An 18,527-nucleotide genomic window follows, 5' to 3' on the forward strand; every position below is an offset into this window, starting at 1 on the left:
TTTCCAACTTTATCCATTAAGATGGTCCTAATAACCAAGATCTAGTCTTTAAGTCTCAAAGAAACCAAGAATGCATCTTTCTCAGCTAAACCCATTAAGTCCAAGTTTCCAACCTTCATATCTGAATCAATATGAAGTTTAGATTGATAAAGTTCTTTCAAGATCTAAACTTTAATACATAAAAATGGCCTAAATGACCAAAACAACTTGCAAAGCTCAAAACTTTCCTAGTTCATGAGGTCCAAGAAAGCATTCAAAACTGATCAAAAAGGTGTTGGAGTTCAGATTTGAAACATACAATGTTCTTGGGATCTTGGAGAGTAATAAAGTTGAAAACTTTATTCCCAACTCTCACTCAGAACTCATTGAATTTGTCACACCTCGTTTCGAAGACAAACCTTAAAATCTGAGAATGTATTTTAAGTATTATTTTATTCCGATATATAAGATTTAAATAAAAGAGTTTAGAGAAAAAGTGTGTAATAGGCATTATAATTTGTTTTGGAGGTCTAAAGAGTGCTTCCGGGTTCGTGGGGTAAAGAATAATTGAGCATGTGGCTAAAGAATAATTAATTGGGCTTGTTTTGTAGTTTCTAAACTTATATTGGAAAGATTTTGGAAACTGGGGGGGGGGGGGTCTGAATGGTAATATATGGACTTAAGTTGAAAATAATTTGTAGAGGAGGGGCTATTTGGTTAAATCTGGATTTAATTTGAAAGAAAAAGAGGAGGAGGGGTTGAAAGTGTTAACATGGCTAAAAGTTTGTATATGGACGGGCATATACCCACCACTTCCCTTTCGTTCCAAACCCTAACCTGAAAACCTTCATAAAGCTCCACCTTATACATCCACTCCCTCCAGCCGCCACTCCTTGTTGCCGCCGAAGAACATAGGAGCATCCATCGTCAACCACCGAAACCAACCACCGTAACGATCCTACGGCCGGACATATGCTAGCGTCGTTAGGGTAGGAGATTTTGGGACCAACAACAACTGTGAGCAACTGTCACTACTCTTCATCCACCATTTCTCCTCTTCTGTCACCATCCGCAGCCGCAACACGACAGTTGTCGGTGTAACTCCAGCTGCCCTCCCTTTCTTTCCATCCCGTAGCTGCTGCTGCCGCGGTTAATGCCGATGAAGCCAAGGTTAATGAAGACCGACATCGTGGCTGTGTGCTGACACCCTTGAACGCGCCTCCTTCCTCTTCTATTCTGCCGTCAGTCGCAACATCAGTACCGCCAAGCATTTACGCCGCCACTGCCGTTAGGGTTGCTATTGCAGCTATTTTAGGTTGCTACCGTCGCCGTACACCACTAAGTGGGTGGTTTTGTTTGTTTTTCAAACAAGGACATGTGTGTGTGCTGGTGTGTTGCGTGATTGTGAATCAAAAGAGAAGCCACCACCACCACCGTGAGGTGGTGGTTATCAACTCCGACCACCGCCTGCCGCCACAAGGGTGGCTGTGTGTGCACGTGTGTGATATTGTGTGTGTTTGTTTTAGATAAAATGTTGTATAATGTATTGTTTTGTTCGGATTAATCAAGGAAAAAACTCGTCACCACCACCGTGTGGTGGCTGCTACCTCACGCCACCATTCTGCCGCCATCAGCCACCACCTTTGGTGGCTGTGTGCACTTGTGTATGATTGAACTATTATTTGGGATTCTTTTGATGTGATTTGGTCTAGAATCATAACCACCACCACGAGGCAGTGGTTGCCGCCGTGAGCCGCCGCTGACCACCACTACCCGAGGTGGTAGTGGGTGGTGCCCGACTTAATTAACATTAAGTAACCTAAAAGCTTAACCGATGGACTAATTGGCATGTGATTGGGTTGGAAACCCTAATTAGGGGTTAGAAAACCCTAATTCTGGATATGTTAGTTTGGAATTGTCGGGACTCGCATTCTGGACCATTGGATTAGAATTATGGATTAAGCCCGACCGCATTGTGTGATTAACCTAGTAGAATGATGGACTTAATGGATAAAGTCCTTAATGGTTTAAGTGTTTTTAATTAACTATAATCATCATTTTATGTGAAAACCCTAATTGTGTTGGGTTTTGAGTTAGGCCTTTCTGTTAGGCTTAGATGTTTGGATTCTTGTTGGGCCATCTAATAACAAGTATATGGACTAGGAAATTTGGATGGGATTTAGGGTAAGACCCATGTGAGGGGTTTGGGCCCAATTTGGAAGATTGGGCCATATGTTGGGCCATGGTTCATTGTTTGGCTTTAGGGCCTTCGGAGTGTGAGTTTGGGCCTTAGGCTTGAATCAAGCTAAGTTAGGGGTAAAATAGTCTTTTTACTCCAAGAATGGAATTAAGGTTATGTATGGGAACCCGATTATTAATTGGGTGTTGTTTTGATGTTGACAGTTCGGGAATCTGTCATCCAGTAGCTAGAGTTTTATCCGCGGGACTTCAGCAGTGAGAGCTGAGTTACTGTCCCTGTATGAGTGGGTCGAAGGCACCAATACCGGCTCACTAGTAGTTGTTTATAGTAGAGATGATTGTCTTTGTGATAGTTGTCTGGTATGCCACTATCTGTAGAGATTTATGTGCTTGTATGCTATGTTATTATGTGGTAGTGGTAGGATGGGGAAGTAGGCCTCGTAACTAATTGAAATAAACCGGAAGGTAGGTCGGGCACTCAGATATGCCTGACAATATGTTTATGATATGATATTATGTGGTAGGATAGGGGTGAAATAGACCCCATAACCGGTTGCAATAAATCGGAGGGTAGGTCAGGCACCCATATATTCCTGACATAGGTAGGTCGGGCACCCAGGTATGCCTGAAAGGGGTAGGTTTGTCACCTCGGTATGCCTGACATGGGTAGGTTGAGCACCCATGTATGCTCAACAGGGTAGGTCAGTCTCCCATATATGCCTGACAGTATGTTTATTGTATGGTATGCAGTATGATGGGGGAACTCACTAAGCTTTGTGCTTACGGTTTTCAGTTTTGGTTTCAGGTACTTCTTCTTCGAAAGGAAAGGAGACGGCATGATCGCAGCGCATCACACTATGGTTTTCTGCATTATGAAATCTGTGGGAGTTGTACTCTGATGTTGTTTTCATATGACATGTTCTGGTTATTGACACATTGGTTTTGTTTACGATATGGGATGACACTATTGATGTTTTCAGGATACTAGTTTTTAGAATTACGTAATTAAAAATGAAAATTTTGGCTCTAAATTTTGGGATGTTACAAGTTGGTATCAGAGCCCTGGTTTGAGGGATCCGGACACACTCTCAGGTGTGTTTGGACTCAAATCGACGGTTTGAGAGATTTTTACAAGAAAAATAATTTTAAAAAAATTAAAATAAGGATTTTTAATAAAGAACAAGGAGTGTGATGCGTGCAATCGGCCGAGCTCAAGTAAGTTTTCCCCAAGATACCCATACATGTTATAGTATGATATGAATTGTGAATATGTGAACTACATGCAAGATTAGGGCTAAGGATATAGGAAGGATGCCATGTATGCCTACTATATGAGCTTGTAGAACTGCATGCTAGTATGGTTTTCAGATAAGTGGATAGAATGGCTTGATTTGTGTATGCTTTAAAATTGTACACGGTTAAAATATTATAGCCCTAGAATGATTGATTTGGTCTTATTTCCTGTTCCTTGTTTGGTTGTGGTCCTAGGGTAGAGTCTTTTATTCGACAGTCTATTCGATCCTGTATTGTGTGTAATTTGCATGCACAAGGCAATCATAAGTTAGAGTGGAAGTTGCAGCATGAGTTGTAGTATATGAGTTGAATGTTCTTCGATTATTTTATGGATGGGAGCACTACTACACGAATGCTGCTTGCTGTGTGCTTTGTGGGAATCTTAAGTGATGTGAGTTAGCTATTAAGTGAATGTGTTAAGTCACATGTAGTAAAGGTTGAATAATCTGATGAATTTGATCCTATTGTGCAACTCTTGTTTGAGTCTAACTGTTGTAGGGATGAGTCTTTTACTCGAAGGATTATCTGAGCTTTATTGCATGTGACTATATTCATGAGGTAGCTAACTGAAATTATGTGGAGTTCTTCAGCAGCTGATGGCAGGGTGAGGACGAAAACCTAGGAAAGCCTAGGAAATGCTTTAGTGGATTTGGTTGCCCAGTTGGCGAGCATTTAGAGCATCAGTTTGCGAGGGTGACTTCGAGGATTCAGGATGATTTCTGAGGAAAGTATTGATAGGTGTGGAAGGTAGTATTGGGCTCGTACTATTGAAAGCACATGATCCATACTCGAATCAGGGAGAGTCCTGGAAAATCTAAGAAGCCTGTGGGATGAGAATTCTTGGGTATATTCAGATCTCTTGCATGTCATTTAGGTATGGTGTTGAGCACTTAGGAATGGGATCCAGATTCTGGTTCCGACTCAGGAGCAGAACTTGGGCCAATCGATGCGCGATCGCGGGAGTTCATCTCATTGGAGATTACTCGCAAAGTTTTGGAATGGATATCGGGATATTGTATCACTTTGGGATTTTGATTGAGTTTGAACAAGTTAGATATCGAGTCGGTTCTATGCTATTGTATGGGTTATCAAGGATTATTATATGCCATTTTGCATGCCAAGAAGTCCTTTGATGAACCTACAGATATACGTATCTTGCGAAGTGGGTTTCGCGTGTACCGTTATCGTTCATGGTCTTTGTCGGGATTTGTTCAGGAGTATTGCTTGGAGGATCTTTACTCAGGAATTAGTGAGGTAGTTCTCCAGAGAAGCCAGGGTCCAGTGGTTCTATCATCAGTTCGGTTACGAACGACGTTTGCCTAAGGAAGAACTTTGGAGTTCAAGGCACTACCGTTGCTAGGAAAGGACTAGTAGCATGAAGATGGTGGTGTAAGTTACGTGAGTTGTTTGATCATTGGATGTGTCAAGGGAATCGTATCTTCGCATGGAATAAAGTAGGTTAGAGTTTAATGATTCCTTGAGGATAGAAATTAGAGTAGAGGTTCGTCAGTGCATGGAAAGAGCCGTTGTTCTTAGTCGTAGGTATAAGAACTCAAGGAATAGGCGTGGTATCACATGAGGTGGTTTGAATCATCATACTGGTTAAGGTCTCAAGAGTATTCTTCCAGATTCCTAGAGTTAGGCAATAGTTGAGATTGGATAGTAATGGAACGCTAGTTATGGTAAGCGAATAGATAGTTCATGCTATATGGGGTTTGATGGTTTGGGAATCCATTAGACTTATGGAATGAGAGAGTTCGTCGGATCCAAGTGGGGGAGAACCGATCAAAATTTTCGAGAGTTGGATCGAGTGTGTAACTAGGACAAGTTTCACATCTTGGTCAGGATTAGAGACGACCCAAGTGGCTGTTTAGATTGAGGTGGTGTAAGTGAGAGTTCAGGGAAGTCCTACCAGCTGGTCAACATCTTCTTGTTGCGCATAGCAGGTTTGTGGATGAATCCAGATCGAGGGTTGTGTTAGAGCCTCGCTGAATGTTCTTGCCAAATGAGAGTTTCAGAATTCAGAGTATGACACGAACACTTAGTTGGATGTGGGTTTCGAATCTGGTGCATGGGGTTATGAGGGTTAAGGTGTGGTAAGGTCATGTATGGTAACCATAGTCAATTTGAAGTATTGTAAGACCGTGATGGAATTGTAGCATTCACCAAACTGAAGTAGACGAGCATGGCAATGACCATAAGGGTACAAAGGAAATCAGTTGTGACATTGGCACGTCGGCCAGGTCTGCCGAGGAGTATTCCTCTGTTTAGGATTGAGGACCATTGGGGTCTGAGATGGAGCCGAGCCTATGTAGCCCAAGTTTGGGTGAGACCCGTGGGCGAGGCCCGTGTGATTTTGGCAAATATAGGTGAGACCGGTAGTCTCAACTTTGGTTTGGGAACCTTTATATCTCGTTCTAGCAAGTACTATCGTCATTAGAAGCGTTGGGCGTAATGCAAGTGCAGATCTGTGGATCTCGGTTTATGGGTTGAGTATCAGGTTGATTTTTGGGTAAGTTCTCGAGTCGAGTATCGAGAGTGTTTTGTGCAGAATTTTCATTTCCGTAGGATGAAGATTGGGGTATCTATATGCTAAGGGCATCAATCAAAGGGTTCGGGAGTACGAATGGATTCAATTTTGGAATGTAGGTCAGCTCTCGTGGTTGTGTCTTGGATTGGTTCTATCGGTAGGAACATCAAGGTAAGTCAGGGAGAAATTAATGACTTGGAACTCGAGTGTAAAGTCGCTTGTTATTCTGAGGAGATATTAGTTCACTTGCAGCTGGGATTAGATAATCTCAGAGTAGATGATTTGATCCTGTTGCACAACTCTCGTCTGAGTCTAACTGTTGCAGGGATGAGTCCCCTACTCGAAGGATTATCCGAGCCTTCTGTCAAGTATAAGTGTACTGTAGAGAAATTTGGTCTGTGATTATGTTTTCTAGTGGGAACCTCAAGTTATCAGAAGTTGAGTAGCCAACTGGGAGATAAGTGCAATGGATTCGACAATGATTCAGTGTGAGCGGTCTGTCAGGGAGTCAGACGTTCTCGAGATTCCAAATTTCAGGATTGAGCAGTTGTGTTTTATTCACAAGGGATTACTGTTGGACGATGAGGAGAATTCATTAATCTACGAATTGGAGAGCCCTGCGAGGCTTGGTTTTGGTTGCCTTGGGAAGGCTGTGGTATGCTCGGGACTGTAGCCATGTTGCTCAGGCTGTTTGGCGTGTTGGGGATGGTAAGGAATGATTTCGAGGACAAAATCTAATTTAAGTGGGGGAGATTTGTAACTCCTCGTTTCGAAGACAAAACCTAAAATCTGAGAATGTATTTTAAGTATTATTTTATTCTGATATATAAGATTTAAATAAAAGAGTTTAGAGAAAAAGTGTGTTATTGGCATTATAATTTGTTTTGGAGGTTTAAAGAGTGCTTTCGGGGTTTGCGGTGTAAAGAATAATTGAGCATGTGGCTAAAGAATAATCAATTTGGCTTGTTTTGTAGTTTCTGGACTTATATTGGAAAGATTTTCGAAGCTGGGGGGGGGGGGAGCTGAATGGTAATATATGTACTTAAGTTGAAAATATTTTGTAGAGGAGGGGCTATTTGGTTAAATATGGATTTAATTTGAAAGAAAAAGAGAAGGAGGGGCTGAAAGTGATAATATGGCTAAAGGTGTGTATATGGACGGGCATGTACCCGTCACTTCCCTTCATTCCAAACCCTAACCCTAAAACCTTCATACAACCGCCACCTTATACCTCCACTCCCTCCACCCGCCACTCGTTGTCGCCGCCGAAGAACACCAGAGCATCCATCGTCAACCACCGGAGCCAACCACCGCAACTATCCTATGGCCGGACGTGTGCTAGCGTCGTTAGGGGATGAGCTTTTGGGACCAACGACGACTGTGAGTGACTGTCACCACCCTTCATCTACCATTTCTCCTCTTTTGTCGCTATCCACAGCCGCAACACTGCAGTTGCTGGTGTAACTCCGGCTGCCCTCGCTTTCTTTCCATCCCGTAGCTGCTGTCGCCACGGTTACTGCCGATGAAGCCAAGGCTATTGAAGAATGACGTCATGGCTGTGTGCTGACACCCCCGGACGCATCTCCTTCCTCTTCTGTTCTGCCGTAAGTTGCACCATCGGTACGACCAAGTGTTTACGCCGCCACCGCCGCTAGGGCTGCTGTTGCCACCGTTTCAGGCTGTTGTCGTCGCCGTACGCCACCAAGTGGGTGGTTGTGTTCGTTTTTCAAACAAGGACGTGTGTGTGTGTGGTGGTATGTTGTGTGATCGTGAATCAAAAGAGAAGCCACCAGCACCATCGTGAGGTGGTGGCTATCAACTCCGACCACCATCTGCTACCACAAGGGTGGCTGTATGTGTACGTGTGTGATATTATGTGTGTTTCTTTTAGACAAAATGTTGTATAATTTATTGTTTTGGCCGGATTAATCAAGGAAAAAACTCGTCACCACCACCGTGAGGTGGTGGCTGCCACCTCACGCTGTCATTCTACCGCCACTAGCCGCCACCTTGGGTGGCTGTGTGTACTTGTGTATGATTGGACTGTTATTTGGGATGCTTTTGATGTGCTTTGGTATAGAATCATAACCACCGCCACCACGAGGTGGTGCCTGCCGCCGTTGACCACCACTGCTTGAGGTGGTAGTGGGTGGTTCCCGACTTAATTAACATTAATTAACCTAAAAACTTAACCAATAGACTAATTGGCATGCGATTGGGTTGGAAACCCTAATTAGGGTTTAGAAAACCCTAATTTTGGATATGTTAGTTTGGAATTGTCGTGACCCGCATTCTGGACCATTGGATTGAAATTATAAATTAAGCCCGACCACATTGTGTGATTGACCTAGTAGAATGATGGACTTAATGGATTAAGTCGTTAATTGGTTAAATGTTTTTAATTAACCCTAATCGTCATTTTATGTGAAAACCCTAATTGTGTTGGGTTTTGAGTTGGGCCTTTCTGTTGGGCTTAGATGTTTGGATTCTTGTTGGTCCATTTAATAACAAGTATATTGACTAGGAAATTTGGATGGGCTTTAGGGTAAGACCCATGTGAGTGGTTTGGGCGTAATTGGAAAGATTGGGTCATATGTTGGGCCTTGGTTCATTGTTTGGCTTTTGGGCTTTCGGAGTTTGAGTTTGGGCCTTAGGCTTGATTCAAACTAGGTTGGGGTAAGGTAGTATTTTTACCCCAAGCATGGACTTAAGGTTATGTATGGGAACTCAATTATTAATTGGGTGTTGTTTTGATGTTAACAGTTCGGGAATCTGTCATCCAGCAGATAGAGTTTTATCCGCGGGACTTCAACAGTGTGATGTGAGTTACCACCCATGTATGAGTGGGTCGAAGGCACTAATGCCGGCCCACTAGTAGTTGAATATAGTAGAGATGATTGTCTTTGTGGTAATTGTCTGGTATGCCACTATCTGTAGAGATTTATGTGCTTGTATGTTATGTTATTATGTGGTAGTGGTAAGATGGGGAAGTAGGCTCTGTAACCGGTTGAAATAAACCATAGGGTAGGTGGGGCACCCAGATATGCCTGATAGTATATTTATGATATGCCTGACATGGGTAGGTTGGGCACCAAGGTATGCATGACAGGGATAAGTCGGCTAACTCGGTATGCTTGACATGGGTAGGTTGAGCACCCGAGTATGCTCAACAGGGTAGGTCGAGCACCCAGATATGCCTGACTGTATGTTTATTGTATGGTATACGGTATGATGGGGGAACTCACTAAGCTTTGTGCTTATGATTTTCAGTTTTGGTTTCAGGTACTTCTTCTTCGAAAGGAAAGGAGTCGGCATGATCGCAGCGTATCACACTATGGTTTTCCGCATTATGAGATCTTTGGGAGTTGTAGTCTGATGTTGTTTTCATATGACATATTCTGGTTATTGACACATTGGTTTTGTTTACGATATGGGATGACACTATTGATGTTTTCAAGCTACTGGTTTTTATAATAACGTAAGTAAAAATGAAATTTTTGGCTCTAAATTTTGGGATGTTACAGAAATGGACCAAAACACCAAATACACTTAGATCCAAAGATGAAATGCAATAAAACTTGGAACTTTATAACTTACAAAGGTCTAGAAGGTAGATGAAAGTTGAGATCTTCAATTACGAAGCTTCAAGGATCAATCTTGCATAAAAATATTGCTCCAAAACCACCAAAAACTCCAAAAATGGATGAGAGAGGATTGGGGAGGCTCAAATCTTGAAAATAGAGGCTAGGATTTCTCCCATGAGGTTCTAGATATGATGGAGGCTAAGAACATACCATAAAACATGAATCTTTACCTTTAAATACCTTTAAAACCCTAAAATTTATGTCGGATTTGGGTTGCACAATTCTCATGTCATGAGAATATATTCTCACCTCGTGAGGACTCTCACATAGTGAGAAATACTTTTCACCTCGTGAGAAATTTTTTTCACCAAATTTCACTCGAACTTCAAAAAGTCATAACTTCTTCATTTCAACTCCGTTTTCGGCGTTCTTTATGTGCACGGAAAGGTATTGACCAGCCTACAACCCTACCTAATTACCTTTTACTTAAAACACATCCAACTAAAATCCTTAATTCATAAATGAAGTTTAAAACTACACTTTTCCCATTTTACCCTTCGACTCCAAGATACAAACCAAGACTTTAATCACTTATCCAACATTATCATCATCCAATAAGGTTTAAACCCCATTCCTTTGAAGCTCAAGGCTTTTACTTGGTCCATTTATTATTCACAATCCCAAAATAAAAAACTTCTTGAAACTGGATGTTACATCGGTCCTTTAAATTCAGAATAAAAGCATACCAATTATATCAATATACATCACTATAATAATCATATTACATGTAAGCCTACGGTTATATATTTGGCCTTGCTGTGCATGCATACTACACAAATTCTGATAGTTTTTCACCTTTGAAACAATTATGTATATTTTGCATTAGCTTTAATCAACAGAAACAATAGGAAATCCTCTCCGTGGCAAAGTATTGGGCAAACGCCATCAACAATGCAAACACAGTCTCTACGATCTGCAAAGTTCAAGACTTGATGGATGAAATGGCCGACACAATCCGCAAGGCTCAAACTGTGACTGCTGATAAAGGTCCATCAAAGCCCTCTCCAACCTCCAAAATTCAAGAATCACAAGAAGAAGGAACAACTATCGAAGTCATCTCTGCACCAACCTTTGGATATGATGACTATGACATCAATGAGGTAAATCAATCTACTCCTTCTGATGATTTTATGATCTTTGATGAAGAAGAAGCTTCCAGTGGCTCCCAACACTCTACTTCCAAGCCTAAAGAGAAGAAAAAGAAAAAGAAAATAGCTGTTTCAAGGAAAGAATTTCTGAATCTACAAGCCAAGGTAGATCAGATACTAGATGCAGTGAAGTCTAGCCAACCGCAACCGGAAGATCTCCCAGGATCGCAGTCGTTGATTGAAAGGATTGAAATATTGGAAGCACGTGAACGATTAGTTGCTAAGAGAATTTCTCTCAAAGTGGAAATGGGGATTCGGTCCCTAGACAACACTCGACAGGCTGATCATAAGTTCATGGCTACTACGGAGCGCCTCATCTATGAGGTATCCGCAATCAAAGCAGATTTACAAACAACCATTGCGGCCCAGTCAACTCACTCCCAGAAGCTGATAGTTGAGACTCACACTGCCTATGAGTCCACTATCTCAGTCCTTCAATTTACCATCAACAGACTTCAATGATCTTTATCGTCAAATTTTCATGGCCTCGAGATTCTTCAACTTACAAAGGAGATTCATCGACTACTCTTCAACTCCGCCATCCTAGACAATCAGCAACTGGCTGATGTTCTTAAAGCTCAATTTCAGGAGGTACGTGCCAAAGTCGATGGTCTTAAGTCATGTCTTGAGGAAGCTCCTGGAATGAATTCCTCAAGAGGGGGAAGTAATGAAGACCATCACTTAAACAACGTCTCTCATCATAGGAGCCCCCCCATCACAACTGAAAAAATTCCCTCACCGCAATCATCTACTCATCAGACACCACCGCAACAGAAAATTGTTCCTTCTCCTGAACGACCTGAGACTCCTCCTCCCTTCAAGAATATAGCATCCAACATGTCATCCGAACACTCCAACGACTCTCCCGCGATGAAATAGAAGAAAGCAGATTGGAAAGCAGCCAAATTTGCTGAACTCATCTGGAGAGAAAACAGATTAGACATCGCCATGGATGAATCCTTAGTCAATTCCTGGATCAATCCCCATCGAAGACTTCTGGATGATGATTACAAACCTTACCTTACTTATGTTGAACCCCCTTCTGACGGTTACTGGGATGTTCCAATCTCCCGAAATGCTAAATACTTCATTGTATTTGAGCCCTTTGACCGCAACCTACCTGATCACAAGAGACTGCCCATGGAGTTCGAAAGACTCAATCGATTCTATGCCAAACATGCTTATTCCATAGAGAAAATCTGGTCTAATGATAGACCATCCGCAGTCAAGAACTTTAAGCCCCATAAATTTATGAAAGATGACTTCATCCAATATACTCTTACAAGAAGGAATCAGAACTATGTCCGCACCCAGGCTGACTTTCCATGCATGAATCCAAAAGAAGTCTTCCTGATAGCTAAGGTGTTCCAGAACAAAGTTGAAAAATACCTAAAGAAGAAGATAGCACTGGAAAGGGCAAATACTTTTCTCAAGGAAACTCTCTGCGATTTCGCCAAATTGATGCTGATGTTCACCCGAATCTTGCAAAGAAGTTTGATCTACCATCACTTGATCCTTCCCCAATGATTACCAAAGGATTCCAAGAAAGATCCCTTGGCATAACCAACTATCCTGACCTTGGAATTATTTTCAAACGTAGGGACAATGAAATAAAGTATTTCATCCCTATGACCGCAATGCATCGACTTACAAGGAAGCAACTCAAAGTTTCCAGAACCGCAGTGGAAAAATCCAAACACACCACTGTTGAAGTCAAGTTTGAAATTCTAAGGAGGATCACATGGTTGGAAAGTGTCAGAATATTTTGGTGGATTCTCATCAAGTTCCTTAAACTTGATAAATGATTGAAAGTTGAAGAGGTCACTTAGGGGAAAATTGTTGAATCATGGAAGTGACCCTCTTAAACTTCGTCTATCGCAACTCTCAAGATCCGCAGTCATCATTGATCAGCTACCGCATCCGCAGTCATCATCATCCGCAATCACTATCCTACTTTGTTAGATTAGTCTTTTATCTGTTTATCTTTGTATACACTCTTTTGTCTAGTATGCCTTGCATGACTACTCTTAACAGTTAAGACTAATGTAATCTGTGAGTCTCTATAAATCGAGTTCAATCTTTCTCACTTAATACAACTTCAAGACTATCAATTACATCTCTCAATTAAGCATCTTACATCTCTCCTTACTCTCAAAGTTCACCAGAACATAACTTATTATTATTTCTCTTCGGAGCAAGCCATTCTTGACTTAATCACTAAGTTTGATCTCGCTTACTAACTTGGTCTGAATGCATTCCATGTTATGAATCAACTTATGTGTATACTTGATATATCACCTGCTGTCATTTATATTTCCTTACATTTCCGCAACTAACTTTCTAATTATCTAACTCTAACTTATTATTATTGTTGAGCTTTCATGATCCTTTGAGATTAACTATTCCGCAACTATACATGTTCTAACGTTTGTTCAAGTGCGTCTCAAGTTTTTCTCTTAACAAAAAGTAATAAAAAATACAGTGTTTATAAGAATATTAAAAGATAACACGGTTTATTCGGTTCTATAGGTCCTTAATCATATTGTAATTGTTATTCGGGTTATTCGAGTAATAACCAAACAAGCCCGTATTAATACCTGAATTGAACCAGACCCGTATTGGGTTAATCGGTCCAATTTTCGGTTCCTCCAACTAATCTTATTCGGTGTTTGGGTTAATCGGGTTCGGTGTGGTTCCGAGCCGAATAACATCTCTACATATTAGTGTGTATGAATCCAATATATAAACCTGGCAATTTTAGACACAAAGACACGAATTTGTGAGAGACACGACACGACACTAATACACGACATGAATATATTTTAAAAATTGAGATAAAACTTATTTCTTATCGTGTAATCGTATCGTGTCAAATTCTTGGCTGACACGTTTTCATGACACGAATACACGAATTGTCAGGTCTACCAATAGACCATAAAACTAATCAAAACACTTTTCTAATCATTTTTGCTTTAAAACTTAAGTTAAAAAAACAATCCAAACACCCGTCAAGAGATGGACGGTTGAAAAATCATTTTTGCTTTTAAAACTTAAGTTAAAAAAACAATCCAAACACCCCTTAAGAGATGGACGGTTGCATACACTTAATTTATTCCCTTAAAAGTCAACAATGATGAGGATGAGAGAAAACAATACGGTCCTCCTAGGGTAAAGAGTGGAGTTTGAATATTGGGGTTTTGGAATCTTTGAATTTTTTGTCATGTGGTCTATGTCGATCTTTTCTTTCTCCCTTTTTTTAAGTAGGGATGAAATCGGTATGGTACCGATTTTTTTTCCTTCAAACCGTGTACCGTATCAGTTATAGTTGGCAGAGTAATTTAGTTACCGGTACCGTACCATGTATATTTGGTAGCAACTAATTTGGCTGCCAACATATTTGGTTGGTACAAATTGGTATTGGTATATACCAAAATTTTTAATTAATACAACTTGAAATTGCCAATTACAGAAGAATTGCGAGAATCGGAAATTAAAGACAAAAACTCATCTTAAACGCGAATTTGAGATGAAGCTGTGGACTTACGTTCATCCCTTCTTTTGGAATTACTTTCACTTTTAGTGTAATATAATTCGTTTGGTATTACTCATAAAGTGCTAAAAAAATAATAAGTATAAAAAGAATTGCCAATCACTGTTAGTAATTCCAAGACTGATAGTTGTTACTTTAATTAAAACATGAAAATACTAAGAATATATATATATATATATATATATATATATATATATATATATATATATATATATATATATATATATATATATATATATATATATATATATATATATATATATAGAGGTTGGTACGGTACAACCGTGGTATCCAAAATTTCATACCGTTATCATACCAAGATTACTTAATTGGTATGGTATTACCAGCCAAATATATTGGTTACCAAAAAAGTTGGCTACCAATTTTATTTGTTCGGTTGGTAACATGGTGGTTAGTTCTCCATGGTACGTATTAGCCAGCCCTACTTTTAATAGATAAAATACATAAATATATGACATCAAACATGTTATATAAGTGATATTAAGGGGGTGTTTGGTTTAGTTTTTCACAACCTAAAAGTCTTTTTTGAAAAAAAAAAGCAAAAGATGTTTGAAAAAACTAGTTTTAAAAGCTACTTTTAGAATTTTTATACAAGGAAAATGATTTTTTTGGAAAAGTCAGGAAATCATGATTTTTTATAATTTTTTCAAAAATAACTTTTGGGCTGTGAAAAGCTAAGCCAAACATCCCTTAAATAATTGATTTATTCTTAGGTACATCAGTAACTTCATACTAAACGGAATTTTTAGTCTAAAATATGAAAATTTCATCTACTATGATGGTGACATTTATGGGTTTCCACCCATAACACATTTTAGGTGGATTTGTTATTATAAATAGTTTCGCATGTATAATCATAACTCAAAACATGTTTTGACATTTATCATTAAAATTTAGAGTAAATTACACAAATGGTCCCTATGGTTTAGCAAAATTTACACGCTTAGTCCCTAACTTATTTTTTTAACTTGGAAGGTCCCTAGTATTTGTTTTTGTTATGCGTTTGGTCTCTGTCTTACCTAAAAATACTATTTTTCCCATTATTTTTTTAATTTATTTAAATAAACATACCCTCAACCCTGCCCCCTCACCTTATCTTACCTACCGTACAATTTTTTCTTATTTTAATAATAGTATTTTTAGGTAAGACAGGGACCAAATTACGTAACAAAAACAAACAATAGGGACCAAGTGGTTAGCAAAAACAAACAGTAGGGACCTTCCGAGTTAAAAAATAAGTTAGGAACCAAACGTGCAAATTATCCCAAACCATAGGGACCTTTCGTGTAATTTACTCTAAAATTTATCTATCTTTTGTTTGTGGATGTAGCTCGATTTATCAGATCGAGTGACCACATTAAAATTTTGTTTTTTCTTTTTGTTTCATATTTAATTTTCGTGAGATCATGTTTGTGTGTTTATCAAATTCCTTATTCCTAAAAAAAATAGAAGTAATGAATATATTAAAAAAGACGCATTCCGAATTGTATAGATATTCTCTTGGTCTCAATGTCAACTTGTTAATAGGCATATAGCTATGACATGTCTAGGACTTTAATTATGTTAGATATCTGACTGAGCTCGTTTAGTTTTCAATCTCCATAAAATATCGATATCATTCATAATAGGAAACTTTTTTATGAAGATTTTTGATGCTTTTTGGTTTTCATGTCACAAAAAAGGTTTTATAAACACCCATCATATGAGATATTTTTCAAAAAAAGGTGCTAAAAAACCACTATCTATTTATTTATTTTTGTATGTGTGTGGGGATGGGTGGGGTTCCTCCTCTTTCATATAACCATTTTTTATAGACCCCACAATATTATTTGTTAATTAACAAGCTTATTATAAAAACTCTACCAATATTTTTAAAACCTCAAGAGTTTTTTATAAGAAAAAACTCATATTGTTAATGTTCTAAACTTATTTATGATCATGTTAGACAAATTTATATCTTATGTTGATTATATAATTTCTTTTTGGGCACTGCCGATAGCTGTAGGGGTGCAAACGAGCCTAGCCAGGCTCGGCTCAGGCTCGTTTAAGTTATATGAGGCTCGAGCTCGAGCTCGGCTCGATTCGAGCTTTGTTTTACCGAGCTCGGCTCGAGCTCGTAAAGAGTTATACAAGCTCGGCTCGAGCTCGGGCTCGACTCGTTTTTATCTGACGTGCCTAAATAAGCTTAAGCTCGGGTCGAACTGGTTAAAAAGCTTGTTTACTAATACCCTAAATTCATAATTCCCCTAATATGCTTTTATTTTAATATATATAAATAACAATAAATTATATTATATAAAGGCTCGTTTAGGCTCGCGAGCCTAATCGAGCTTAGTGACAAAGGCTTGAGCTCGAGCTCGTTTAATAAACAAACTTAATATTAAGCTCGAGCTCGGCTCGGACTCGTTTAAAATTAGTTTTGAGTCGAGTTTTTAACGATCCGATGTCGAGTAGCTCGTGAGTTGCTTGGCTCGTTCACACCCCTAGATAGCTGGTACCATTTGTGCCATGTTTGGCCACGTCAGTCATCCCGCTCTTTGTGCTCTTAAAGTAGGAATCAATTTAATTTCTGTTCTTGAGAAATTAAATTACCTCCTACCTTTTATGCTTACAATTATTCCTACTCATTAAAATTATGACAAATCACCATTCAATTTAATATATTCATAATATAGTCTTAATGAGTTATTTAAACAAATATCGAATGATAACACTTGTTATAATCTTATTGGGTAGGAACATTTGTAGACATAAAAAGTAGGAATCAATTTAAATTGTGCTCTTAAAAACATTGGGATATTATTTGTAGAATTAAATCTGATTATCAATTATACTTTTATTATTTATCACTCATAATACATTAATGTATAATCACCAATACACCAGCAACCGAATAAGTTTTGGCCTTCTATTACAAACATATATTCTTATTTCAATTATGAATGTGAAACATAACGACTGCATTTTCAAATAAATATACCTTAAAAACACAAACAAACCAATCAACTTCGAATATTAATACATAGATGTGGATTTCAAACACCCCTCCATTTCTTTCCTATGCACATGTGCTTCAACATAAAAAAAACACGACATTCAATCTTATGTTGTTCGACCATATTCATCATCTTTCTCATGGTGTTGTGATACCTATAAAATCCAAAATCAGAAATTAAACACTGTTGTAGATAATCAATTAATTAAGCAGAACATAAACAATCACACATCCAGAAAACATTATCGTTACGTGATCATATGACATGTTTACGTTCAAGAATAATGAGGACAAAACATTTATCACATTAAAAAAACAGCAGAAAAACCAATATATTCGATGCAAAAGCAGAATCATGAACATATGCAATCTCAAGGGAGAGTGTTCTTTGTTGAGTTTTAGACCGATGAAGACTTATCATCTCGATTACGATTCAACACATTTAAAGAAACCGAATAAATGTATGAGAGAGAGAGAGAGAGAGAGAGAGAGAGAGAGAGAGAGAGAGAGAGAGAGAGAGAGAGAGAGAGAGAGAGAGAGAGAGAGAGAGATTACTTCCACACTTGTAGTGACGAGGGACTCTACGTCCACAACCTTCAACAAGCTTAACAAAACGATTTATATCAACAAGTGCAGCCACTTTCGGGGTGATAGCAGGGCATATGCACGCAGCATGGCTAACACGAGCTCGTTGGCAACAAGCAGACGATGGAAGACTACCGGTCAACACGTTTCTGCATGCGTTGACCGCAAGCCTTCTTTCTTCCTTGCACTCAGCAGCCGTTTGTGCAGCACAAGTCATAGCCAAGAACATCATCGCGATCAAAATTATAACCAAAATCGAAGCGATCTTCATTTTTAAGGATCTCTGAATGTTCTAAATTAATATAGGTTTCTTAAGTTTTTTTCCACTTTGATTCGTGATTGTATTTATAGAGGGGTGTTGTCATAGTCATTACATGGTTTAGACTTACCTTTCACGTTGAACATTTACGCGGCATTAGTTGACACCAATTTGTTTTTTTACATTTTTTTTTAAATCTACCTTAAAATTGTTAATAAGTTTAGAAATGTTACCCATCTAAGATTTTCAAATGACAACATTCAATTATCTATGGAAATAATTATACTCTCTCCTTCTCATATTTATTGTTTACTAATTATAACC

The 18,527-nt window shown here is 39.0% G+C and overlaps 1 protein-coding gene across 1 annotated transcript; it reads right to left on the minus strand.

Moving 5' to 3' along the window:
* Positions 1 to 17,182: 17,182 nt before the first annotated feature.
* LOC111911393 (uncharacterized) lies at positions 17,183 to 18,264 on the minus strand. Its single transcript, XM_023907175.2, has 2 exons — positions 17,915 to 18,264; positions 17,183 to 17,514 (listed from the first exon to the last, which is right to left on the minus strand). Exons 1-2 carry the CDS (start codon positions 18,213 to 18,215, stop codon positions 17,498 to 17,500), a joined length of 318 nt encoding a protein of 105 aa, XP_023762943.1. The 5' UTR covers positions 18,216 to 18,264; the 3' UTR covers positions 17,183 to 17,497.
* Between the last annotated feature and the right edge of the window lie 263 nt (positions 18,265 to 18,527).

This window comes from Lactuca sativa, chromosome 6 (genome assembly GCF_002870075.4).
Source record: "Lactuca sativa cultivar Salinas chromosome 6, Lsat_Salinas_v11, whole genome shotgun sequence".
In the NCBI taxonomy this organism is placed as follows: Eukaryota; Viridiplantae; Streptophyta; class Magnoliopsida; order Asterales; family Asteraceae; genus Lactuca; species Lactuca sativa.